This window comes from Macrobrachium nipponense, chromosome 44 (assembly GCF_015104395.2).
Source record: "Macrobrachium nipponense isolate FS-2020 chromosome 44, ASM1510439v2, whole genome shotgun sequence".
Lineage (NCBI taxonomy): Eukaryota > Metazoa > Arthropoda > Malacostraca > Decapoda > Palaemonidae > Macrobrachium > Macrobrachium nipponense.
Genome location: NC_087221.1, coordinates 50,601,276 through 50,628,957, shown reverse-complemented (window position 1 = coordinate 50,628,957; position 27,682 = coordinate 50,601,276). Strand labels below are relative to the sequence as shown.

Sequence of the window (27,682 nt, the reverse complement as noted above, 5' to 3'; positions counted from 1 at the left end):
CATAAATGTATCATACATCTATTCATAACACCAATACACACATGTATACCATATAAAAAATATCTGGCTTCTAAACCAAGAAACTAGTTTTTGCTAGAGATTTTAGAGGGTAATAAAGTCAAAGTCTCATATTTTTTTTATTTGTCTCACAACAAATATTGCAAGTAAACTGTACAGGGGTAAAGAGAAGGGAATACTGTACAAAAATATCATCTTGATACACAATACATTGTATTGATTCATCAAAAACAAAAACCCTTTTGGAGTTTTCATACTGAATACTAACCTGCCATGACTTTTATACAAATGAATAAAAAAAAGTCTGGAGACATACTCAAAATATATATTAATTCTTTTCTTGAATCAAATTTAATACAAATGAAATACAGAACTTCGCTATTGAATAAAACAATACTTTATTTACAGTAAAAAGTTACATCTATGAATACTTATCAAATAATCTGTCTTCTAACATGCCATCATTCCAGTCACATAATTGATCTAAAGGAAAAGGAAAATTACCCAATCCATACCATTTTTTACTTTTTATAAGAGTTATTAATCTCACTAAAGTTCTGGCTCGGACACCTGATTGCCTTGAACCATACGGGAAGCCTTCAAAGTCTGGTGAGGTTGCAGAGTCCAAAGTCTGGAATTTTTCAGACATGATTTTACTTGGCTGACAGGTAGTCTGCAAAGGATGGATCTCAGGAACTTCCATATTCTTTGGTAATTTCAACAGGGAACTTTCTTCTCGTTTTATAGCCTTGCAATCAAGTGGTGATGAGGATTCTAGCTTTCTTTTGGTACTTTTAACTGGAGCAAAGAATGTTCTTATGTCACTACTAGTGACAGAATATAATTTTAACTTCCTTCTCCTGAATGTCTGAGGACTATCTTTGTTGGAAGAGTCTGTTACACACTGTGGACTGCTAAGAAGTTTGGTAGAACCTATACTATGAGGGTCTGGTTTTACAAAAGTACTATTACCTGTACTTGGAGACAGAGGCATACTGGAAGATCCGGCACTGGGAGGAGTAAGCTTGTGGTTCGGTTCATTTAACTTACTGTTATTTGGAGATACTAGTTTACTTGAAGATTCAATGCAACTGACCATTCTGCCATTCCAGTTGTTTTCAACGTGATGGATGATCTTGCCATTCCGTTTATTATGTTTATCATTAGGTACAGTGACAGGATTAGCTTTCACAAAGCTTTTTTCATCAGAAGCTACATCATCTAGCAAAGAATGTTCATTGGTAAAATCAGCAGTGGGAGATCTCATTTTCCAGGCACTTGAAGAGCTTGCACAGTTAGGTGAACTGGGAGAGTCAGCTTGTGTGGAAGAGCTTGATTTAGGCATGACATCAGATCCACTCACACCTTTCTTGAATTTTTGTTCTGAAGCCTTCTGAACTGTGAAGAATGATCTAATATCTTTCATATTCACAGGTGGACTTCCAAGTTTTGCTTTCTTTGCAGGAGGAGACTTGAGAACTGGGGAGAAGCTGTTGTCCATTGGTTCCACTAAGGTGTTCATTTGGCCATTCTGCTGGTCACTAATCATAATCTGTGCTTTCAGTTTGGCTCCTCTTGCTTGCCACTCGCGATCATCGTGCACAAATTTAGAAGGTTTAGGGGACTTCAGGGAAATGCCAGTATTAGAATGGGATACTCCACTAACTTTTGGACTCGTAATTTTAGTACTTGAAATAGTCTTTTCTTTCTCACTTTTCACGTAAGCACCTGATTTATCATCTGATCCATCTGTTCCAAAACCCTTCTTAACATCTGCAATACCAAGACCAGAGCAAACTACATGAGAATCAATAACACCTGTCTGCTGATCCTGAATAAGTACTTGTGCTTTAAGTTTAGCTCCACGACCATGCCATTCCCGAGGTGAAGATAACTCGGGTGAAACTTTCAGGGGAGACAAATCATTGGTAGTTTTGGGTGAATTTCTTTCATTCTCAGAATCAGTAACATTTGTCTGCTGATCTTGAATAAGCACTTGCGCTTTGAGTTTAGCTCCACGACCATGCCATTCCCGTGGTGGAGATAATTCTGGCGACTCTTTCAAGGGAGACAAATCAGATGTAGATTTGGGTGAATGTCTTTCCCTCTCAGAATCAGCAACATATGTCTGCTGATCCTGAATAAGCACTTGAGCTTTGAGTTTAGCTCCACGACCATGCCATTCCCGTGGTGGAGATAATTCTGGTGAAATTTTCAAGGGAGATAAATGACCTGTAGATCTGGGTGAATATTTTCCCCTCTCAGAATTAGTAACACCAGTCTGTTGATCATGAATAAGTACTTGAGCTGTAACACCAGACTGCTGATCTTGAATAAGTACTTGAGCTTTGAGTTTAGCCCCTCGTCCATGCCATTCCCGAGATGGACACAATGGTGAAATTTTTAAGGGTGACAAAGGACCTGTAGATCTAGGGCTCCTACATTTTTCTTTTTTACTATGAGGGGACCTACTACCAACAGTACTGGAATCAGAACACACAATACTTAACTCTTTGGAAAGTCTTGGTGAAACATTTATATTGAAGACAGAGTTGCCACTATTAGTAGGAGCTTCTTTCACACACATTTCAGTATCATGAAGAATTTCTTTTCCTAAGGTTTCTTCATAGATTTTTTCACCAGCAGTATTTTCCTTATAAATCTCTTCTGGAATATCAGTATTCTTAACCTCTTCTTGCAACTGTAAATCTCTGGCACTTGCTTCTTTTCTAATAGTCTCCTCTGAGGAATCTAACCTTCCAGTTGCGGTCTTTTCAAAATTGATTATGGGATTAACTGGAGCTTCTTTGCTCATCTCTTCGAACACTTCAGTACAACTGGCTGCTTCTGCCAGTTTTAAATCGGCAGTAATTCTTTTTTCAACTGTCTTCTCCAAGTTACCAACAAACTTTGAAGTAACATCTTTCTCAAACCCATCTTTGGGATAAGCTAAATCAGTTGTGGGTTGACTAAGGATTCCAGCATCACAGCCCTTTATTTTACAATCCATCCTTTCCAGAGTGAGATCTAATTTAGTTATTTCATCCTGACAAACAACCTCTTCCTTATGGTTTCCAACTAAAGTATCATTTACCAACAACTCTGACATTTTACTATTGTCTTCTAAATTATTTAGAAATTTGTGGTCCCTCAATTCACTCTTTTCATGGTTTGTCCAAGGTACTTCCTCGCTTTCTATTATTTTCTGGGTGCTGTTCTCTGCCAATCCTGTTTCCTCACTTTCTGTTATTTTCTGAATGCTGTTCTCTACCAATCCTGTTTCAACACCAGGTTCAATATTTGTAAGACTCCCTTTATCTATTTCACTATCGTCATTCGATTCTGATTCACTGTCCTCATACAATTCCGGTTCGATCTCTTCAAACTTATCAAATGTACTCCTCATATTTTGATTATGATTTCCTTCTTCAAGTTTTTCACTTGTTTTGGGGGTATGTTTGACTAAAAATTTTGTATTTTTGTCACAATTTAGTAAACTTTTCCTGTCACATGACTTTACTTCCAATTCCTCCACAAAGTTTAATTTTTCATGCGGTAATTTCTCACATTCATCAAAAATTTCTTCCAAAAGTTTGTCCTCTTCAAAGTCAGTCAACTTCCTTGCTCTTTCAGGTGAGTCCAGGCCTTCATCAGACAATTCACCTTTGTTTAAAGTGTAAAATATTTTTGCTTGTTCCTCTTGGTTCACTTTGAATGATATCTCTTCATCTATTCTAATTACTTTGGAAAGTTGTGAACTTTTACAAAGGTCAACTTTGTACTTCCTCTGCACTACTACTTCATCATCCTCAACTATATTTTCTGTACTACTCTCTTCACTACTTGCTGTACATCTTTCTGCTGTACTTTTGCCGCTAGAATCTTCACTAGAAATCTCTTTACCAGAAAAGCTCTTACACAAAGAATCATCAGAAACAAGTGTTTCTGATGATTCAGAACTTTCAATACCCTCTGAAAGATATAACTTTGTTACAGTACTTGTAAATACATTATCAAGAGAGGCATTCTTTTTGTCACGTCTTTCATGTTGTGATGACAATTCATGACATTCAGTATTCTTGTCACTTTGAGTAACTTTTACCTCAGTAGCAACTCCCTTAGTGCCTTTCTCAAGTGGTTGCTCCTGCTTCTCACTTTTTATATTAATATCTGCTTCATCCTCAACTCCCTCAAAACAAACACCTAGATCCTTACAGTCATCAGCGTTTCCCTCTTTGCACTTCATTTCGTCTTCATCTATTCCACCTTCCAAAAATGCTTCTTCATCATCATCATCTTGGTTTATAGTGTCATTGTCAATTATTGTGCCAACTGCCATTTTGTTATCAAGTTTAACCACCATTTCATCTATATTTTTTACATGAGTATTGTATTGAATTTTCTTGTTTTTCTTCTTTTTTGTCTTTTGTTGCTGATTCAACTTCTGTGATCCATCAATTTTGCACAAAAGTTCCTCTTCCTGATTAACTTCAGTGTCTGTTGTCTCATCATCTATTCTGTTTTGTATGTTTCCTGCTCTAACAATATCTAATAAATCCCCAACACCATCCTCTACCATTTCACTTCCCTTTTCCCAGTCATCATTGCTCTTATTAGTTTTACTCTTGGCAACAACAACTGAGGTTTTATTATAATCAATACTATTACAGCCAACATTACTATTATATACTTTACTCTCGATACACTCACTCATTTCACTGTGACATAGTACATCAACCACATTTACATCTTTGTTGTTTGTTGTTAAACCTGGCCCTCTATTTTGGTTTCCTGAAATGATTGTAAGTGACCTCACTTCATCCCTTAGTTTTTTCATATCAAGTGTTTTTGCACTTTCATCATTGTTCCGTAGTTTTCCAGAGCTTGAATGATCACTAGTGTCTGACACAGACCGTTCAGTCCTGAGCTTGGGTGTAGAAAGCCTTTTAGAGCACTTACCAAAGGCTAGACTTTCAAGCCACTTAGAGCTAGGTCTTCTCTCTCTAACTGGTCGGTTTCTAATTACACTGGGTTCATTTTTAATATCTAAGTTTTTACCTTTTATCACAGAATTTTCTGCCAATGCCATTACAGCCATTAAGGAATCTTCTTTTGACAGACTTTCACAGGTACTTTTGGAAAGAGATTTTCTTCTCCCATTACGAGACACACAATCACTATTGTCCTCTGATGTACTACCACTAATATTTCTAAAATCATGTCTACTTTGAGACAACACTTGCTCTGAGATTCCCATTTCCTCACCGTCATGTTGTGTCCTAAATGAAGAATCACTTTCACTTTTTAATCGACCTTTCCTTCTGGACAAACGGTTATACCTATTACTACTAATATCACTAGGAAGAGAGTCAGCTTTGGAGCTTTTTCCACATGGGACACTATCTGCTGACCTAGTTCGCAACCTTGGCTTACTCAAAATAACAGTGTCATTGTCTTCAAATCTGACATCTAAATCTTTAGTATCACATTCAAGCTTCTTTTTATTAGGAATTCTTTCAGGGCAGTCATTATCAAACGAAAGTGCTATTCTGTGATTCCCTGAAGACTTTAGAAGTCCCGCTTTCAACTCTTGTACCAAGTTCTGGAATTCGGACTTGATAGGAGATATCACGACTTTCAAAATCTTGTCACAGTCAACCTTGTCACAGTCTACATTTTCCTCTTTACCTTGACCATCAATTAAGTGCTTTACCTGTACATTTCTCCCCAATTTCAGACTCCCTGACATTGTTCTGGACCTAGGTTCCCCTTTCTTAATTTCTATTTCAGCACCAGGCAATTCTTCATCTTTATTTAAAACTGAAGGCAACTGTTCATCTCCTTTATTTTCTCCGCTGTGACGAGCACTACGTCGTCTTACCCTCACATCCTTTGAGTTTCCAGAAGAACCGTCCAATCTAGCTAGGGGAACATTCTCTTTACTATCTCGCACAACATCACTGCTTGATACCATCAACCCTAAACTTTTGTCCTTCAATGATTTTTTATGCCCAGTATAAGAGTTTATCTTACTGTCTGCAATACTAGTTTTCTTCTTGGTAGGAGATATCTTAGATTCTCTACTATTTCCCTGAGATTCTTGATTATTTTCAACACCCTGATTCTCTTTACTAATTACTGATAATTTAACATTAGTGGCACGTTTACATAGCTTTCTAGGTGACAAGCTCATCTTTTCCTTTATTGTCATTATTGGGCTAGGAATAAATTTATCAAGTTCCTGTACATTGGGGAAGAGGAAATGACCAGGATTTACAAACACAACATTGTTGGAGTCTGTCACATACCCAATTTGGTTTGTAACGTCACCAAGAGCGGAATCTCCAACAAATATTGCATCCATGCTGGCATAAACTTTAAAATCTGGGTTATGGGGCTCTGTGAGCAAAACAGATACTTTTTCATTAAGCGAGGATAGAGTAAACAGGTCCAATTCTACAGTAGGAATATTGTCCTCCTCTTCACGTTTGGGTGACAATACTGGTTCATTCTCCACATCTTCATGAGTTGGTTCATTAAACATTGTGTCTAACCCGGTTAAATTAGGAGTGCTCACTTCACTAACTTCCTCTCTGCGGGGGCGTCCAACTGGCCTTTTCTTTTTCCAACCACCACGTTTACCTTTAGGTGTCTGCTGAGATGTCTTTGGAGTACATTTAGGAGTATCACATTTGTTCTCTTTAAATTTTCTTCTATATTTCTTCGTATTAACTGTGATGGTTGGACTAGTTTTTTTACCAACTTTGGGTGTATGGCATTCACTGTCTGGTAACACATTTTTACCCTTTTTCCTCACTTTGACTTTGGAAGTGATTGGAGTTTCCATGTTGACGTCACCTCCAGGTTCCAGCACAGGCTTCAAGACTTGCTTACGGCGTTTTTTATTGGACACAGGCTTTGAACTCTCTGCTTTTCCATTACAGTCACTTTTTTCACTAGGCACTACTGTGCTTTGATTGCTTACAGGAGGTACAGATTTTTGTTTGGTGCTTGGCTTCCCTTTTTTTGCCAGAGACTCTTTCTCCTTCTGAATTTTCTCTAAACTTAAAGCAAATTCCTCAAATATGTCATCACTGTGATCAAATTTCAAAAATGCAAGCTTTTCATCTGGACCTTCCATATCTAGCATCAATTCCTTCTTTCTGTTACTCACGCCTTTAGTCCTGGTATGAGATACCTCACTTTTTTCGCCAGGAGATTTCACTGTTGTTTCAACACCCACATTCGTACTCTTATTTTTATTTGTCCTTTCTAAATCTACATTTGTTAATGGCAAAGTCTTGTTACTTGAGCATTTTTCTACAACCTTATAAGATCTAGATATTATTTTCTTATCAACATTTATTAATGGTTTCCCTAACTCTGCACAGAACTTCGTCTTCATTTTTGACACCTTGCCTGAACTTGAAGTAGCCACAATATTCCCACCACTGATCTGCACAGTGGTGACACCACCGACTGACTTTGCAAACTGAGAGGTGCTTTGCAACACTGCCCCACCAGCAGGTACTACTTTGCAAATACCAGTTTTACTGGATATTGGCATTCTGATCTTCCCTTCCGATATATTTCTATTCGCTTTCATGATCATTCGAGACCCGTAGGTCACCACAGGTACACCATTATTAAACGGCACAGATGGTCGGACAATGACCTTTCCTCCTATTCCACTGGATGAATTCTGAAGGCGTATAGTATTTGGATAAACCTTCCCATCCGATGTTATTAATTTATAGGCTGGTTTGGTAAGACTTGCACTGGAAGATAATATTTCAATATTATTAGATTTCTTGGTGGAACTGCCTACAAGTGGCTGCCCTGCAGACACAGTCTGACCGCTGACTTTGATCACATAACTTTTCCCAGGCTTTACCGTAGTCTCTGCTTTATTGCCACTAGAGAGCTCACCAAGCGACGTAGCATTTTTATTGACTTTTATAATGCCATGGAATTTTCTCAAGTGCAAAGACATCCCACTACTCTGCACCCATATAGAACATAACGAACACCGTAACAAACCCATTTCAAGTAATTTAAATTCGTGTGCCTGATCAGTCTCGGCTTTTTCTATAAGGTGAGACTGGTAGTGCAATGTAGTGGTAAACAAGCGATTACAACATACATGTTGTAGTGTTTCTTCCACAGCCCCAATCGCTGGTAGGGGTAAGGAGGAAGACTGATAGATTTTGGCATCTTCTGAAGGAGAGGAAATGGGTCCTTTAACTCTTGTTAGTACAAAGTTGATGGGCGACGCTTTCCCTCCATCAGGGCACAAGGTATTCTGTAATGCAAGAGAAAAGCATCAGTAATTCATGTACAAAAAAATAATAAGTCTAATCTTTCTAGTATCCTAAAACCAAAGCTCTGCATCTTTTCTGAAGAACATTTACTGAGACATCACCATCTTCTTGGTATTGTACAGTTTTTTACCAAAGGAAATGAAAATTCAACTGCTATTTCCAAGAAGCACAATCATCCTGGATCCAACACTTAGTGTTCTGTATTGCTGAAGTTCAATTTCAATACCATATATCACAGCTAAGATGTAAACAGTGATATACAGTACTCAAGCAATGTCAACACCACAGAAAAATTTTGGAACTTATCGATACCTCCAGTGTGCCTTGAGCAAGTCACTGTAGATAGTACTAAAGGTTCTCTATAGAAGTGTTCCCTCAGCACCAGTTGCATTGCTCTTTTTCTTTTCATTTATTTCCTTTAGTCTTTTCAGAATTGGCTGTCCATTTTTTTTTCTCTATAACCAAATTTCCCCCCTCATTACAGGATAAATTCTTTCTGGTAAATCTTATTCAGACTAAAAATGTGACTCAGTGGTCTGGTTAACCATTTACAACAACAAAAAATTGAAAAACGACTTTGGAAATGTTTTTATTATATTCTGTCACCTTGATTCTCAGATTTAAGATCGCATGTTAAATTTCTAACACTACATATCAGCAGTTACCCTAGAGAGTAAATAAGAGTTTGGTAATAACAATTTATAGATCTTCATTTACTTTTTCTTGTAAAAGCAAAAGAGAGCAATGTCTGGATTAGGGGAGTGCTGGTAATTGAATGAGTTATTCAAGACGAGGTCACTGAAGACTGCATTAGTGGTGGATTAGGACAGAAATTGTCTTGGCTGGAATGACATATGCTTACTAAATCTAAACCGAAAATGAAGGATTGCAGTTCAGCATTTGCAGCTTCAGTTAATCGCTTATTTTTCTGAGGGAATTACTACCTCTAAATATACTATCGTGGAAAATTCACCAGTTCATGGACTTTTTCACAAATGAATATTCACTCATTGTTGTATTTTTATGTTATTTTAGCGATTAAATAAATTTTTTATAAACAAATTATTTACTGCTTTTCAAATATATTAATATTAATTTGAACACAGCAAATTAGTATCAATAAATTGTGTTTTTTTGTTGTTGTTGTTGAATGCATATTTAAATATTTAGGTTCAGGACTTAAGGGGGCCGGCCGGAACCCCTATATATGGTGGTATAGGGCGAAAAATGTAGTCATGAAAAAATTCATGGAGCTTCATATGGCAATTGAGAATACGTATACGAAATATTTTGTCAAAATTCCTCTTACTTTCGTAGTTACAGGGTAATTAGTTAACGTAACTCAATAAGCCTAAAACATTGATCCGTACAAGAAAATGCAATATTTCTTCTATTATCGTAAATTTTGATAATTATTGTCAAAGAAATTGGGAGAAATGGCATCTGTAGACATTCCCTGAGTCGAGAAGGGAGACTTCAGCTCTGCTACCAAGTCCAGTATTGATTTAGTGCGATCACAAACTTCAGGTAGTTTACACGTTCGATTTCACCTCTGACATTCGCTTGGTATTACGTATATTTATGTATGTTTCGGCAAGAATTTCATCATGCTAATGAGGAAAAGACAAGGAAAACATCTCCCTAACATACAGACGAAGAAAAATCGCTCAAGTATTATCACAGAATATCATAATATACGCGTAGTTAGTGAAGAGAGAGGGGAGGGTTGCTAGTAAGGGTTGCGTAGTAACGCCCCCGTCTTGCCTGACAGCACACGTCACACTGTGCCCAAGGCTACAATCTTTGAGCAAAGAGATCTTCATTTATGATACATAACAAAGTTTTGGTTTTTTAATACCCAAAATGGAATATGAAATTCATAATAATCATGATTTATTAAATTGTCTTTGTAAAAAGAGAGTACACCTTCGAGTTTCACCTCTGACATTCTCTTGCATTTACGTTTGTTTATCTTTGTTTCGGCAAGAATTTCATCATGCCAAAGAGGAAAATACAAGGAAAACATCTCGCTAACATGCAGAAGAAGAAAATTCGCTATAATAAGCCGAGTTAGTGAAGGGGAGAGAGAGAATTGCGTAGGAAGGAGTGCCCCATCTCGCCTCAAGCAGTGCCCCCGGCTACGATATATGAGCAAAGGGATCATCATTTATGATTAAATTATGATAAATAAAATAGTTTTGGTTTATTAATACACAAAAAAGAAATATACATTCATAATAATCATTATTTATTAACATTGTCTTTATAGATATACGAAGGAAAACTTTGAACGCCCGTATCTCAAAACTATACTTATTGACCTTCAAAATCTATCTTCTCACTTAGTTTTAAAGCTATAACATTGGAATTTGGTATATAACTCAGAAAGACATTATAGAACAATCAAATAGAGCCCTTTTTTCCAATTTTTGTTTCGTCATTTTTTAAATAAATTTTTTGTCTCCTGATTTATAGGGTTTATTTTTTTACCATATTGAAAAATTCATATCTACCAAAAAAAAAACTTTTAGAAAAAAAACTATCCATTTGATTGGAGGTCTACATCAGGTCTATATATGGTAGTAATCCCAGGTCTTAATATTAAATATCAAGGGAGGAGATAGAATTTGAAAAATGATATTGTAATGATACAATTAAGTTTGTTCATACTTACCTGGCAGATATATATATAGCTGTATTTTTCCGAATCCGACAGAAATTTAAACACTTACGACACACGCAGTGGGAGTCAGGTGGTTAGTACCCATTCCCGCCGCTGGGAGGCGGGTATCAGGAATCATTCCCATTTTCTATTCATAATTTTTATTTCCACTGTCTCCTGAGGGGAGGTGGGTGGGTACTTGATTATATATATCTGCCAGGTAAGTATGAACAAACTTAATTGTATCATTACAATATCATTTTGTTCATGAAACTTACCTGTCAGATATATATATAGCTGAATCCCACCTTTGGTGGTGGGAGTAGACAGAATAGAAGATTTTAGGAAACATAAATATGCAGATAATTGATATCTTGATTCCTTACCTGTTAGCATAGCTGACTTCGTGGTTACTGCCGCGTAAGTCTGCTTGTGCTACTAGAGTTGCCAGCGAGGTAGAGACCTATAAAGCTGGTGCACTCCAGATGATCTGTCAACAGGGGCGAGACCACGACGTGACTAGACCATATTGACCATACCATGAGGGCTAAGAAGTAAAATAAATATATATATAAAAATATATATCACCACCTGACCCACCTAGCCAAAGTTAAGGTGTGTTAACTAAGGCTTAAGAGTTAAGAAGTCACCGTTGTCGGCGACTCAACTACTAAATTAAGAGCTCTTCCTAACCATTTTCTACAGGATAGGATGAGTGGTACTTCTTGCCCCCAAGATTGTGTCTGCAGACACGTATGGCCCTAGCGAGCAGCAGATCTCATATGCCATCTTCACATCTCGCAGGGAGTGTGAATTGAACACAGAGTTGCTTCGCTAAAACATGGTACTCAGGATGTTGCTGAGTGCCATGCTCTGTTGAAATGCTTCCGAGGCCGCGCCCTCACCTCGTGAGCATTCAAATCCAAAGATTTCAAATCTTTGTGCAAACACAAAGAAGGAGCTTTTTTGAAAGACCTCCTTAACAATAAAGCCAGGGTGTTCTTCGATATGGGCAAGTCTGGTCCTTTTCGGCAACCACTGCAGGATTTGTCCGTGAACGACTTCGACTTTGAGTTTTATGTAGATAAAACTTGAGAGACCTGACAGGGCACAGGACTCTCTCTGGCTCCTGCCCACTAACTTGTGCCATCCTTGCTTCCAAGCTCCTGGCCCAAGGACAAAACGGGTTTCCATTCTTAGGCCATAACGAAAAGCTTAGAGAGCACACCGCCTTGTGTTCTCTAAAGCCAAACTTTGTGACGATGGCTTAAAATCTCACTAACCCTCTTTGTCGTATCTAGGGTGGTTAGAAAAATGCCTTCCTGATCACATGCAAGAAGTTAACAGGTAGGAGATGTTCGAATGCTTTGACATCAAGAACTTCAGACTATGTCTAAGTTCCATATTGAAAGCTTCGATCTGGACATGCACAGTCAGTCCGTCTGTACTAACGTCAGGTGACCGACCAGTTGACCAGTCAGACGAATCAAGGACAGCAAGGCTGTACCCTGAAGACCATAAGGCACTATTCTTCGCTGAAGGATGAGTGTTTGGACTGCCTGGGCGATTCAAGCTAAGCAAACCTTGGGGGGTGTATCAACGCAACCCAACGTCGTTAGCGAATCAACTCCTGAGCCACTCCTGACTCGAGCTTCTGGTGCCAGGAGAAAGGAGCGAGGAGCAAAAAGGCGATTCAGTCCCGAAGGACGAATGCCTGACAGTCCAACCTGGTCTCATGTTAAACGATCATCGGGGGTGTATAAACGCAACCGACTTCGTCAACAAGAAACTCAGGGCTACTATATGTCTCCTGATCTCGCACGAGTGTCTGACTCCGAGAAAACAGGTGAGACAAAAAGTAGATGGTGAGCGAGTTTCGAGATTTCACAGAACTCAAAGATCGTGAAGGGCTTTGTTGTTTGACAGACGCAAATCTCTGAGCCCAAAGGCCGTCAACAACATATTTGCGTATTCTTTAATAGTTGTGACTGCCAGCTTATCCCATTCTTCAGACGGAAAAGGAAGACGGTAATCTTATTCCTGTCAACATCTCGATAGTCTGAACGTAGTCAGACTCAGAGCGGAGAGGTTATAGGTACCTTTCGAGTTAGAGTAGACCGACTCTCTCGGAAAAGGTCCTTGGAAAGTGAACTAGGAAGTATGTGACCTCTGTGAATCCAGGATCCTGAAGGCCAACATGGGGCGATCAGCGTCATTGTCGCTCCCTGTGACGTCATAAATCCTCTTATTACATTTCCTAAGCGATTGAAAAAGGGGAAAAAAGACTAAACATCCATCCCCGTTCAATATCATAGGATGGCGTTTAATGGTACCGATCCCGGATCGAGAATAAGGGAGCAGAGAAGAAGAAGCCTCTTCGTCCTCAACATATCGAAGAGAAGAATGAAAGGGCGTCCCTAAAGTCTCCACAACTCTCAACTTACTTCTAAAGAAATATTCCACTCGGAAGTCAATAGTTGCTGCCGTCGATCGAGACGATTCGTACGGACTTTTGCAATCCTGTAACGAACCTCTAGAGGATCGTTACATTCTACGCCTGTTGTTATAATAGGCTCTTTCTCGTAAACTCGAACAGGGACCGAGAGAAGATACTTCTTAAGATATGAGAGAGCTGTGGAATATCAGAGTTGATCTGGACCACTGGTTCCCAAAAACTCGTTTCGAGGACTGGAGGGACTACCGAATCGCTTTACTTCTTTCAGATTAAGATCCAGGACATTTGAAACCCTATCCAGATATCCGGCACCTTCTTTCTATCACCTCAGGTGATAGACGCACTGAGAGATGTTCAGAATCATTCCTAGATCTTGAATAATATTTCAGTTTCCCGGTCGGAAAAAACTGTGATCTTAATTGCAGTCTATTCGGGGAAACAAAACTTCTTCAGGAAGGAAATGGTCCCCAGCAAGCTCATCCATTCCCTCCCCGAGTATGCTTACTTCCCTAATAAGTCTGCGCTTTGCCTAAGCAGAGCATATAAAAGTGCAATGTTGCGGTAGACTCGTAGTTCTATACCGTGCGGTAACGAGCACCGAAAGGATTAAGAGATAACTCTGTTGAACATAGTAAGGCAAAACGAATGCAACGTTTATTCATTCACGTAAGAAATCCCTTCAATCTTTAGGCTAAAGTCCGTGATTGTAGGACAGAGATACAGTTAGTCAGTCAATCCCGCAGGAGAGACGTAACCGCCAGCACAGAGATACGGTTAGTCAGCCAATCCCGCAAGAGAGAGAGACGTAACCTACCACGCATGACAGCGCACGATCTGTTACTGGTGGCTCAGTTGGACTGGAGGACAGAGACAGCGTGACAGCAGCAGCCAGCAGCTTACGAATGTCGTCTCTTAACTTTATGTCTGGGTTGCCAGCTACCCTATTCTACGAAGAAATAGGTCCGTTATTTTTTGAGCAGATAGACTCTCAAGCTGGTATATTTAGGCGAAACAGAAAACGCTAAATATATAGATGCGTTTGTGTCGTCAGAACACTACCATACAACGGTAAAAGATAAATCGGAAACTCCTGGAAGGCTGCAGGGAGTAACGATTAAATGTCCTTAAAATAGACAATAGACCTCTCGGTTGCCATTCGAAGAGGTAACTACAGCAAGCGTATATGACTTGAACCAACCAGAAATAAAATAACGCAAAGCAAAATGATATTGTTATGATACAATAAAGTTTGTTCATACTTACCTGGCAGATATATATATATATATATATATATATATATATATATATATATATATATATATATATATATATATATATATATATAGCTGAATTCGGAAATACAGCTACATACATATCTGACAGGCAAGTTTCATGAACAAAACTTAAGAGAATCGAAGCAGTCAGCTCAAGCTTCTTATGTTATTGGACATAAGCGTTCATTGACGTAGTCTACAAGTCTATTTCTTGTACGAGTCTGCGAATGACGAATGAGAGCTCTTCCGAATCTTGTCAATAAGAGCTTATTCGCTTACGCAATATCAGGTTAATGAGATGTTTGTCAATGAGAACTAATCCATTTACGGGACAAAGATATTTTGTCAATGAGGGGATACCCACTTACTTGACAAAACGATAGTATATTGTCAATGGGGGAAAGTCACTGAATTGACAAAACGTAATCCAGGAAGTCGAGCATTTTATTTTTCCGATTCCCGTCTCAAACGAGGAAGGGGCAAGAATCCTGTTAAGAGACTAGGCTTACGGCAGGGTGAACGACGATGTTCAATTCGGCAGCGTAGTCCCGACTAGAAACTAACAAAACCTATCATCTGAAAAACCCTTTCAGATGGGCTAAAAAGCTTGCAAAATTATCCTGGGAAGAGGAAGAAATTCTCCAACCAGCTTCCTCTCCCGTATCACAACTAAAGCCTGCTAAAGCTTAAAATTTATTGGCAGTATGGCAAAAGAAGTCCTATCTTGCGCTTTCCTGAAGAGCGTCCTTTTGATGAGTACCTTTGCAAGAATCCTACTGAACATTGCCGAGAGTCCTGACGTGCAGGACATCGAGCCTTTACCTAACCCGTAACTGCCTTATCGCAAAGTCTTGACTGCGGTAGAGAAAACGAGATCTTCCCTAGAGCTTTCCTTAACTCCATCCACCTTTGCGAAAAGCAATAAAATATTGACAGAGATCTCTTGAATTCACGAAACCCGAGGTCTTGCTGGGTTTCGAAGACGAAGTTGTCTGTTCACTTTAAGCTTCCTCCGAAGCACTGCTTACTTCACATTCTTTGCATGTGAGGTATAAGGTATCACCGAAGGTAGAGGTAAAAATTCTTGAGGCCCAAATCGTAAACAAGAGCTTGAAGAGTTCAATAGAAACGTTCAGCCAGACGACACACCTGGCGTGCGCTGGCGCGCGCGCTCGGCGTCCACTGGCGAGCAGTGAGCACGCTCGGCGTCCACTGGCGCGCGCGGAGTGCGCTCGGCGTCCACTGGTGCGCGCTTGGCGTGCACCCGCGCGCGCCTGGCGTCCATCCGAACGTCCCGTCCAAGCCGAGCGTCAAAAGAAGCGTGCAGAAAAGCGTCAAGCTCCTGACAGGCGTCAAAACAAGCGAGATACATCTCGGAGAGAAATCCGACTGCACGAAACAGTCTCAGGAGAAGGGTCGATCGTGCGAGAATACGAGGGGCGACTGGCGAGGGAACGCCTTCTTATTCTCACAGTAACAAAACTCGGACGTCCGCTCTCAAAAGCGTTCGCGTCCTGCTACTAAGACTTCCATTTCATATTTCTCGGTGGAAAGACGTACACGTGATCAGGCGACGTTCGCCTTCTTACTTCTCACTGGAACGCATAACGAGAGAGAGAGAGAGGACGTGAAGCGTCCTCCTCTACAAAGCTTCTATTTAGAGGGCGCGAGTCCTTCCGAAAGCTCCAACCCCTGCGCGGGGAGGACGCTTCGGAGGACGAGAAGCAATCCTTCAGGATTCGTGCACGTGCACGCACTTAGGCAGTCTGGGGATTTTTCATCAGAAACTGCCGAAGGCACGCCAGATCGGTGGGGGTTCCTCGTAACCCTCCTTCGGCTTTCGACATGCTCTCTCCCCGGGTCCTGGGAGTCAAGCAGAGGTCCCGGCCTAGAGGCGAAATAAGGCCGATCTGACGCACCCTCCACTACACAAGGGGCACTGTCACTGCACTTAGCCACTTCGCTATTGCTCTCTAAAGCAAGCACTTTCGATTCTAAGATACGAATCGAAAGAGTATTAGAGAAAGGGCAATAACCTCTACAGACACTGTTTAGGGCCCGAAGGCAACATTACAGGGTTATGAGAAACAATAACAGAAGTAGCACTCTTCACAACAATGAAGGAGAGCGATCACCTCTCGCAGACAAATTCATAACCCGTAGGCCATACTACAGGGTTAGGCAAAAAAAAAAAAAAGTCTACAGGAAGGTTAGCAGGTTCACTACCCTGACTTTTGTTTACTGATTAATTGCGTACATACGAATCATACGTTCTCCTTACGGAATAGACAGTCTCACACTCCTCACATGACAAATCTCAACCAAGAAGCAAGACTCATACCCCTCGTGCATACCAAGTGCGGATCTACCGAAGCTTTCGGTAGCCACACCCTATCTTTGCAGACAACACCCTCTGAAACTAGCCTAACTAGATTCAGATATCTTATGCAAAAATGAATCAAATTCAAATCAATTTAAGATAGCGTATGTCTAGCCACAAATCCAAGTAAATAAATTAAAAGACAATAGGATACTTAGCGGCAATGAAGTTTCCAAAATCTAAGACGGAGGTACTGGAAACAGGTGTTTCCAGCACCGGCGACAGAAAAATTATGAATAGAAAATGGGAATGATTCCTGATACCCGCCTCCCAGCGGCGGGAATGGGTACTAACCACCTGACTCCCACTGCGTGTGTCGTAAGTGTTTAAATTTCTGTCGGATTCGGAAAAATACAGCTATATATATATCTGACAGGTAAGTTTCATGAACAAAATGGTTATTTTTGGGATAAATCGCCCTGGCGTCACAAAACCGAAGGTCAGAGGCAAAAATCATATGCGGTTTGGAGATGTCCCAAGTCACCTTATTACGTGGTACGAATATCAAAGTCCTGTCCTTAAAAATGGCATCAGCCGGCCGGCCCCCTTAACTCTACTCGTGAATTTTTAATGTTTTCCTTTCAAAAAAAAAAAAAAAAAAAAAAAAAAAAAAAAAACTGCTTGAATACTATATGGGAGAAAATGGCTGTCTTAATATATGGGGAACTTGATTAGTTTTCACAAGTAATTGTAAGCTATATATTCTTAAGGGTAATGTGAAATGACTGAAATTTTATTGTGTTTTAGGAAGATAGTTCAAGGTATATTTGGCATTTGAACTACGTTTAAAATAGGCAGTGATAAGCATGTTTAGAGGGGGAGGTCTTTGGTTTTTGAACCATTAAAACAAGCAATAATAAGCATTTTTTGAGGGGTTCCAACTTAACGCGAATTTCAACTTATCACGGGTGGTTGTGGTTACTATCCTCTGCGCTTATCAGGATTCAACTGTTCATACATATTATCAAAATGCAGAGCTAAGTAAGAATCTAAACCTTACATCAGAAATTTAAACCACAATTAAGGGATATACGTATATACTTTGGTTTCTAAACTTCAATCAACAAAAGTTCCCTTGTTATAATATCTAGCAAAAGTAGATGCAACCACAACAGTAATGAAAGATAAAATCTAGCTACACAAATACAGTATACAGGGAATAATTTATAAGACCTTCAATTATGTATCATATAATTTTTGGCAAGGACTTCATATTCTCATTCCTAAGAAATTTATCCAATGAAAATTAAAATATTCTTCAAAAGGTACAAAAAGTTTGCAAAGCCATTCTGAAAAAAAGCTATACTAAATTCTTATTACTATAGCATGGAGAAAGAAAAAAAAAATGTGTAACTTATTTTGCCATTTCAGTCACTTGACTTACCATGTCCTTTGTAGTGCCATGCTCACTATAAGATGTTCACATTCTCCTCAGCATTCTTGCTCACCTCTATATTTTATTACTTGCATTTTTTCCCTCACTTTCTTCCAGACTTCTTACTATCTATTCTCATCTACACCTCCGCATGCAATTGCAACCCTGTTTCTCCATTTTCTCTTCAAAGAAACCTTTCATTTTCCATTCCCAACAAATGAGGGTTTACATTGGATCAGGATGCCTAATGAAACATTTTCTTGTATTCTAAAAGTATAAATACAACAGATACATTCACTTGATTAATGAAACGTATTAAAGTAACATATTTAGAATGTTATAAATCCAACTGCTTTCCTTCCAAGGATATCATAAATACTTGGAGGCTGAAGAAAAACAGCCCTTACAGTTGCTACGAAAATGATGTTTTCCGAGGACCAAGTAACCTTTTTCATGAGATCAAAGAAATAAGCATTTTTTAGCAACAAGAAATCCTTTTCTTAAGACCAAGGAGATGAGCACCCCTACTCTGAGTAAACAAGTCGAAAAACTTGAGAACTTTGCCAAAAGATGAACATACTTTCTCTTCTTCATTTCCAGTTCTTTCTTCTGTAACCCAGATATGGCTTGAGGATATCCCTCTGCCTGCACTTCTACCAAAAGACTCGACCCCTACACAGCCTGTCTTTACTATAACCAATGAGACTCAATACCCCCTCAATTTTGCTGGATTTTGAAGCCTCAAGTGAATTCTTCCTCTACAAAACAAGCAGCGAAAAGTGTATCATTCCTTCTCGAAATGGTTACAGTGTAATTGTTCTCAATCTCACAGTTCAAAACTGAAACACTAAGCGTTCAAAGACGAAGTGAAGAAACTTCCGAGATTCCTGGTGGATGGAGACATGAAAACAGTGTCTTTCATGTTGACTGAAAACATCTCGGTCCCTTTCTGCAAGGCAGCAAAAACAGTGGCAGCCAACTCCACTGAGAAAGAGAACAACTTCACAAAGAAATTGAGCTTCAACAGTAGCAAATCTAACTACACTATTGCCTCCTCATGGACATTTGCTCCTCTTTTTCCTAAAATGGACCTTATCCTGGATTACTCTTCTTTTTATTATTCATCTCTTCATGATGGCAACAATTCTCCAAAACTCCCCCAAAAGGAGAACTGGTTTATGTCTCTAACTTCCTATGACTCCTCAAGCTCTTTCTTCCACAACCATGTCAAGATAATCTCATTGTTTGCCAATGAGGAACAGAAAGTATGTCCTCTCTCCTTGCAAGATCCACTGTTGCTCTTTGAGAGAGAATCAATGTCATAGTATTTTAGATACTACATAATCAGTCACCTTTCAGGAAAGATAGAAAACTCCAAGTCAACAAGCACTCAGTTGAAGTTGATATTTTGGGCTTGAAACAGATAATATTCCCTGGTTCATATTAGAAGTTATCTTACAAAAGCAAAATAATTTTCATAACACTGTTTAAATCCACATTTGGTGCACTCTAAATTTTTTCAAGCTACAATGTCCAAAGAATACATGAAACATGAGTGAAATTCCATTTCTTTCATACTACAATTTACTGGGCAATTTAAAATTCCTACCTGCAAGACCAACCACTACTACATTCCCAATAATCCCATTATAGGAAAAGGTACATAACAGTATGGAAAAACAAACACATACCAAGAAAAAACATACAGAGTACATATACTAAAAAGCCTTCACAGTCCGAGAGATCCTTCCAGAGTTGCAACACAGGAAAACTAAGGCACGCAAACTAAAAGAAGAGTAGCCACGGTACAAGGCAACCATCCAAACTTCTCTCAACACACTGACCTGCATATTGTTCATGGCAAAACAATCACACCTATATCTCCGTTGAATGGGCAAATTAATTTTGCATACAATGTGTGATCATATACCTGAAACAAAAAGGAAAACTGTTACACAACAGTATTTAAAAGAAATCTCAAATTTCGTATAAAAATTATATATAACATAACCAATCTTTTCATGCTGATATGAAATGCAGACCGAGTAAATGAGTATGACTGGTAAAATGAACAAAATCAAAGATAACCCCTGACTGTAAATATTACACACCATAACCTTCCTTCACTAAATACGTACATCATCTGTGGTCAAGAACAAAAATCAAAGAGAGTAAACAGATACGATGGCATCAGAATATAAAAAAGTAAAGCCCGTACTGTGATGTATTACATGAGATTAACACAACCATGGTAACTGAGATGTTCTAAATGGGCAAATTTGAAGATGATTTCCATTTTTCCTAGATATACAAACCTAATTTTTTTTTATACGGATACCAATCCTCTCAGAGTAACTGGGGCCATTTGAAGCTTAAAAGTAAGGTTTCATGTGCTGGACTGCGGGTAACTGGCTGTGTAAACAATGTGCATATCATTTGTTTCTCTTAAGCAGTAGGTGGAATGATAACAAAGTCAGGTTTGTATATTTTAGAGAAATAAAGATCAATCTCAAGATTTAACATTCTGATAAGGATACAAACCACTGTCTCGTGGTCAGGAGGGCAGCACTCGATGCCAGTGTGGCTAGTTTTCCTCTGGGGAAAAACATTAGATCTCATCCCTGAAGTACGGGAGTCCATTCAGAAAACAGCATAGTATCACTTCATAATACAGATAGTATGATTTGCAAACTATGGGTTTAAGAGAGCTCTGGTATCACTAAAATATAAGGCAGTTACATGGCTGCAAACATCATGGTGAATGAATGAACGTCTCATGAATGGATGTATAATAAACAGCTAAAACGTGGGTGCAGCTTGGGGGGCCAAAGGAGCACTGCAAACATCCTTTAGTTAGTGCATTGATGGCAATAACCCCTTACTGAACAAACTGCACTACGAAGTACGGCTAGCCTTAATTGCACCAGACTGTTGATGCAGTTGTCCAAAGATGTTATATAATTGTACCCATATTTCAACACCATTGAGAGCAAAAAGCACCGAAATGAATTATCACTCCAGGGAAAATGGGTATAAGATGAACCCCTAAATAAAAATGAACCAACATTCTGCAAACTGTTCCAGTTAAAGATAATTGTAAAATGTTAACCAAAAAAATTACACTGCAAATGCAGTATAGTAATGGCACTGTCCAATTTTAAAAAACTAAAGTCAACCACATACAAATATATACCTATATCTTATCCACCAACTTTTCCGAATGTCAAGAAATCTGCAAAGTATGCTAGGCTCATAAGAACTGTCGGTAGTATTTGTTAATTATCACTGGAATAAGCTAGGTTACATTTAACCAATGTAAAAATGGGCTAAAGTGTGATACAACTGATTTCCATTGTAATCATGAAGCATGCAATGCATGCTGGGAGGTTGAAGAAAAAGAAAAAAAAAACCTGAAGGGACAAGCCAGTGTAACTCAAAAAGTAACAGCCTTCTAGTGATTTGGAGCTAGAAATTTTTATTTTTAAGTAATTCGGACACATCATTCGACATAATTTCATGTGAATTTTGAAAAACTTGGCTCAAAATTCTGTTGGGACTTTAAATTTGCCTAGAGTATATCCCATATTCATATAAAGTATACAGTATATAACAATTGACATAAAAATTTTAATATAAATCATAATCACAATCTTCTGATGGCAAAGATTTCTGAATAAATCCTAAAACTTTGGTAACTACGTATTCTTTTAGTAAAAGTTTTAATTGTTCATTACATGAGGGTTAAAATTGAGATAAAGAAAAATTATTTATACTTTCATACTTTTTTCAAATCTCAACAAAAGCAACAAAATACAGACATGTTTCAAGGTTTATTGTCGACTTGCATGTAAAGAAAAAGTCATATAAGAGCTCACTAACAAGTTGCAATACCTTCCTTGTATTCATTCACTAGCTGTAATGTTAATTTTTCAAGCGAAGTACAAAGTTCTTAATTTTAAATCTATTTCATTCATTATTGTTTGTCTACACAAACTGTAAAATGTAACCATTGAAAGCACTATATGATATTAAAACTACAACTTTCTTCATAAAATAAATGAAAAACTAATGTCATTATCATACTGAGTAATAATTACCAATGATTTTCAAAATTCCTATTTATCTTTTAGGTAATGCCTGACTACCAATTCCTTTCTGCTATCTGCTATTCTGCAACACAATCTCACCCCATTATATAATCATCAAAGCTAGTCTATATTTGTAATTTTTATAGTATTTAGAGCACACTGTATACATTTAGCTTCAGTATTTACAGGCCCTACTGTAAAAACAACAATGACGTCTGAATATCTTAATAATTTTGTCTGGACCCTCTAAAACATTTCAACCAATCTTCAGCTTCGCCTTGCTCACTTTTTAGATGATAAAATAAAATATATGATATATATTCAAGATTTGCTTACCTTAATGAATCAATAATATCTGGATCACAACCTTTAGCCAATAATCTCTTACATTAACAACCCTGAGCTACTACCTTCTCGTGCACTGTAAGTTGCAGTGACTTACTGCAATTAGGGGAACAAATCAGGTGAAAAAGTAACTTTCTTTTCCCAAAAACAGACCAAGATCAGCAGAGTACACCAAATCTGCATAACAAAGGAAACTGGGACATGGTTTCCCCATTTCTCTAATAGATGTAACGAATTAAAAGGCTAGCCTGGTCGGTACAAGGGGTTAAAGGCCTTGCCTAACTCGCTTAAGAATAAGTCTGAGTCATAGGCTAATGCAAGTCTAGATCGGACTTAAAAAAGACTTACGACTGCGAGGTTATGTTACGCTTAAAGGTAGTAGCCCGAGCTAGTATTACACACCCCGGAGTTCAGGGCTATACTTTTATAATACGTTATGGGATTTGGCGTCGTCTGTTTCCTAAATTAGCTTTAACGAAGGTTTTAGGCCGTTAGAAAAATGTAATTTTAATTATGTAATTAGATGTAATTAGCGTAAGTGAGAAGAAAGTTTGACGTAGGTTGCTTTCCTAAGCCTGAGAAAGCTTTCCATATTCAACTTTCCGGTGCTCGACCGAGGACATTTCCTAAACCCACGGTTTAACAGGGTCACAATTAAACCGAAAGAAAGCCCATTCGTGTCAGGGGTCAATCATGACTCCAGCCAGAGAGAAAGGGGGAAAGAGAGAGAGAGAGGCCAGACCGGGGTCAACAGAAAATAAATAAAAGCGCCATGCTGTTCTGCTTGAGCCCCCTCACCCCCGCTCTCTCTCTCTCTTTCCCCTTCGCAAAGGTGACATTTCCTCATTTACGGCCCCCACAACGAGACAGCCTTACCTATCTAACACTAGTCAGGTCCATGATGTCGGTTTCAGGGACTGTTAGGTTCCTGGGAGACTTGGTACCGCTAAAATATTCGTCTGTGACTTAACCGATTTGCCTCTTGTTTTGTTTGGGCGCGCGATGGCCACTAACAGTTCGAGACTCATTTCCGTTGGTGGAACCCATTTTTCAGACTTAATGTTTCCCCACCCGAGATGACAAATCTGACCCGACTCAGAATCCCCTTTGGTTACTTGTATGAAATGCGGTAGAATGTGCATACCTCATAAATGTAAATAAACTTGCGTGGATGGTAAAAAGCATTGTCGTGAAATAACACAGGCGAGGAACGGTAATCGTTTCGGATGCTCTCAAGGACATCGATCCTCAGCGATGGGGCTGCCAGACGTACTTTTAATTATTCAGGATATTCTGTTGTTTGCAAAACAAAAACTACCTTTGTGATGTTTTCATGATTGACACGAATGACATTAAGGACACAAAGACTGATTTGAGATTTAAAAACCAAGACTATTCAGCACAAGTGCAATGTAAATATTTGAAAGGTTAAATACCTAATCTACCACATGAAATCATTCATAACTAAACAGCTGAGGGTATGGAATTTGAATTAGAGAGACCACATAGAAACCATAACAGAATATCTACAGATTAAAACAGAAGAGAACACTTCATAACGGCGATGTTCCGCATGACGGGGAATATGGAACATCCAGAAAGAGAAAGTGGGAAACATTGACCCTGCGAGAAAATAGACTTCTAGACTTCCAGGAATTTATCTCAAATAAATTTTTAGCACTACCTTCTATTCTGAATTTGAGCACTATCTGGAAAAACCAGCGATAAAAGCTAAATTCGATCACTTACAACTTGCAGAATCGTCCAGAGACCCACAGGCACATTTGCAGTAAGTTTTGCTGGGTTTTCCCTGCAAACAATGTCTATAGTGTCAGTGAGAGGTCGGGTTGCCATTCGGGGGAAATGGAAGAATATCAGGTCATCGTAACAACTGTTACAATACGTGTTACCACCACAAACACCGTTGCTGCTTACCGTGAACTAAAACAAACGAACCTAGTATTAAGAAAGTGTAAAAATGAAGACAAATTTAGAGCAAAACAAGAGATGGTTTTTCCGCAGAACTGTTTAGTTATGGAAACTGTTAGCACCAAGATTGTGCAGTTTCTCTAAAAGTATTTAACGTAGTGCGTGTGCATTACTTTAAATAACCGAATTATACACGCGCCATATATGTATATATATATGTGTGTGTGTGTGTGTGTACATACATGTGTCAGTGTGCGCGCGCGCATGTCTGAGCACGCGCCCGCGTAAAAAGCAATAAAATGTCGTTGAACTGATATTGAAGTTTTTGTCTAAAATGGAATACCTTGTTCAATCGCTCTATGAACTAATTTACCGTTCATGGGGATATTGCCGATCGTTTGAAAAATGTAGCATTATTATTATTATTATTATTATTATTATTATTATTATTATTATTATTATTATTATTATATTAAACATAAGCACAAATTCGGAATGAACAAGGCCATCAGTCAACTGAGGGGCCGGGAAACTGTAAGTATATATACTAGAGTAAATTACTACTACTACTGCTGTATCAACAACAACAGCGCGTAGCTATTGTCGACTGCTTTTAAAAAGACAGATTTTTTTGTGTTCAGGTTCATCATTAGCATTGATGGAAATTCCAACGACAAGCAATAAAAATTAAATATAAAAACTAATGAATATTACTGACTAGGAAACGGAAATAAAGAAATGCAAGATACTGAGAGAGAGAGAGAGAGAGAGAGAGAGAGAGAGAGAGAGAGAGAGAGAGAGAGAGAGAGAGAGAGAGAGAGAACTTTGTGTGCGTGTACTGGAGAGGTAGAGATAACTCCACTTTATTAATAAAATAACATAGAGCTCCACGTGTACGGTGCAGCTTCGGTATCCAGCTAGCCAAATAGTTAATGCGTTACAACTTCATGAAAATTAGTTATGCTTCTCTCTCTCTCTCTCTCTCTCTCTCTCTCTCTCTCTCTCTCTCTCTCTCTCTCTCTCTCTCTCTCTCTCTCGTAGACGAGCTGGAAACTGACTCACTCTCAAGTATATTAATATGAGAAATTGAGTCTATTTAATGCTTCTTACGGTAGTTAACAGACTAGAATTGGTCACCACCAGGAGAATGGCATAAGGATAGCAATCTCATCTCAAAGGATTAATGGAAATAATTGCAAGGATTCGTCGATATAATAGTTTTTTCGAACTATTAGTATTACTGTACAGCCTGGCAGTTCGTTCTACGATGAATAGTATACGTACTAATATTCGCACTGCCCGCCAACGTAGCCCACCGAGACTAACCGTCAATCCACTTGATCTACAGGAACGAGTATGAGATTAGATCCGTGCGTCTAATACCACCACGGGCTAATTACTAGACATAGCGCCGGAAGGTGTGTAAATAGCTGTGTGTGTAACCGCACAGCCGGAAGTTATGATTGAGCGATCTACGGGCTACTCTAGAAGCAAGAGCCCGTGCTTGGCATAAGGCCAGCTAAATCTAAAACAACATGACTGAGCGTATAATAATTTACACTCGTCACGACGCAATATCGCCTGTGCGGCTATTCCCAGCAAACGGGCGGGAGAGAGGGCTAGGCGGTTAGATATACTTTATAGTTCCTAATTAAACAAAGATTCAACTATATTTACAGGTTAGCTGTATTGTGTAGACCACAGAATACTACAACCGGCAGGTAAGAAAACACTGTACTTCGACCGTCATGGAAAAGAAATAGTTCGCACGTCTAATAAAGTATTTGATAGAGAAAGTTCATTACCACACCAAATATGTTTTCCCCGTTGCATCGATATGTTATTCTAATAGTACAACATACATATTCATCCACGATAATCATGGAACAGAATTATTTCACATATAGCCTAAGCAGTGAATGTTTATGATTGTAGATGTACGAAATTTTCCAGTTTGAACTTCAAATCACATTACTTCTTGTAAAAGTTAATATATATATATATATATATATATATATATATATATATATATATATATTTGAAATTTCATCTGATGAGTTTTAACTGATTTAGCTGCATAGCTAATTAGCCTAGTAAGATATTCAGTCGACAAAAATTTAAAGGGGTTGTTTACCTCGCGTTTCCGGTGTATACTACGTAAATACATAATCACTGTTCTTAGCAAAGTAAATAACTAACACTTTAATCCACAACAGAATTCACGTTGAGAACAAGAGAACACAGACTAACGCATGTCTTCTACATATAATAAATCAAACAAACATAGCTTTTGTATGAACATACACATCTCAAATGACAAGTTAATTAAAGATAACCTTCTCGTAGATATGAAAGGTTACTTTAAACAATGGTTCACATTTGTTACGCATTACGATACTTACTATGAGAAAGAATGCCACCTACACCATAGATATAGAACACTACCGCCACCTCCTGGACTCCAGTTCATTTGTTGTATATACTTTTTTTAAATCGCGAAAAAAGTAATGTCGTTTAAAAGACAACTTGACCATAAATACTCACTCGTGACATAAACATAACCACTGCCGTACTGCTGTAATCCTGATGACCTGACGGCGTGGCTTATTTATAATTGTGTAACAACGATTTGTACGATGAGGCAATCGTGTCGTGTCCAGACAAGTTCCTAGCGTCATGCATTCTTCTTTATGATTGACTGTTCACTCGCGTCACTTTTAGGCAATGGTAATTTTCATTTTCTCGTACAAAAAAACGTTTTTAGAACCTTGTATTATAACACCAAACTTCACGAGTGGCACACGTAGCTCTTGTGTTCCGTAATGTAACGCGAAG

The 27,682-nt window shown here is 38.6% G+C and overlaps 1 protein-coding gene across 7 annotated transcripts; it reads right to left on the bottom strand.

Moving 5' to 3' along the window:
• Positions 1 to 124: 124 nt before the first annotated feature.
• On the bottom strand, positions 125 to 27,682 carry LOC135204355 (uncharacterized). Of its 7 annotated transcripts, none has more exons than XM_064234556.1 (3): positions 27,392 to 27,681; positions 20,330 to 20,415; positions 125 to 8,320 (listed from the first exon to the last, which is right to left on the bottom strand). In XM_064234556.1, exons 2-3 carry the CDS (start codon positions 20,342 to 20,344, stop codon positions 440 to 442), a joined length of 7,896 nt encoding a protein of 2,631 aa, XP_064090626.1. In that variant the 5' UTR covers positions 20,345 to 20,415; positions 27,392 to 27,681; the 3' UTR covers positions 125 to 439. The 7 variants fall into 7 exon arrangements, with proteins under 7 accessions (XP_064090626.1, XP_064090628.1, XP_064090627.1 ...); XM_064234558.1 differs by lacking the exon at positions 27,392 to 27,681 and adding an exon at positions 24,668 to 24,780; XM_064234557.1 differs by lacking the exon at positions 27,392 to 27,681 and adding an exon at positions 24,063 to 24,109.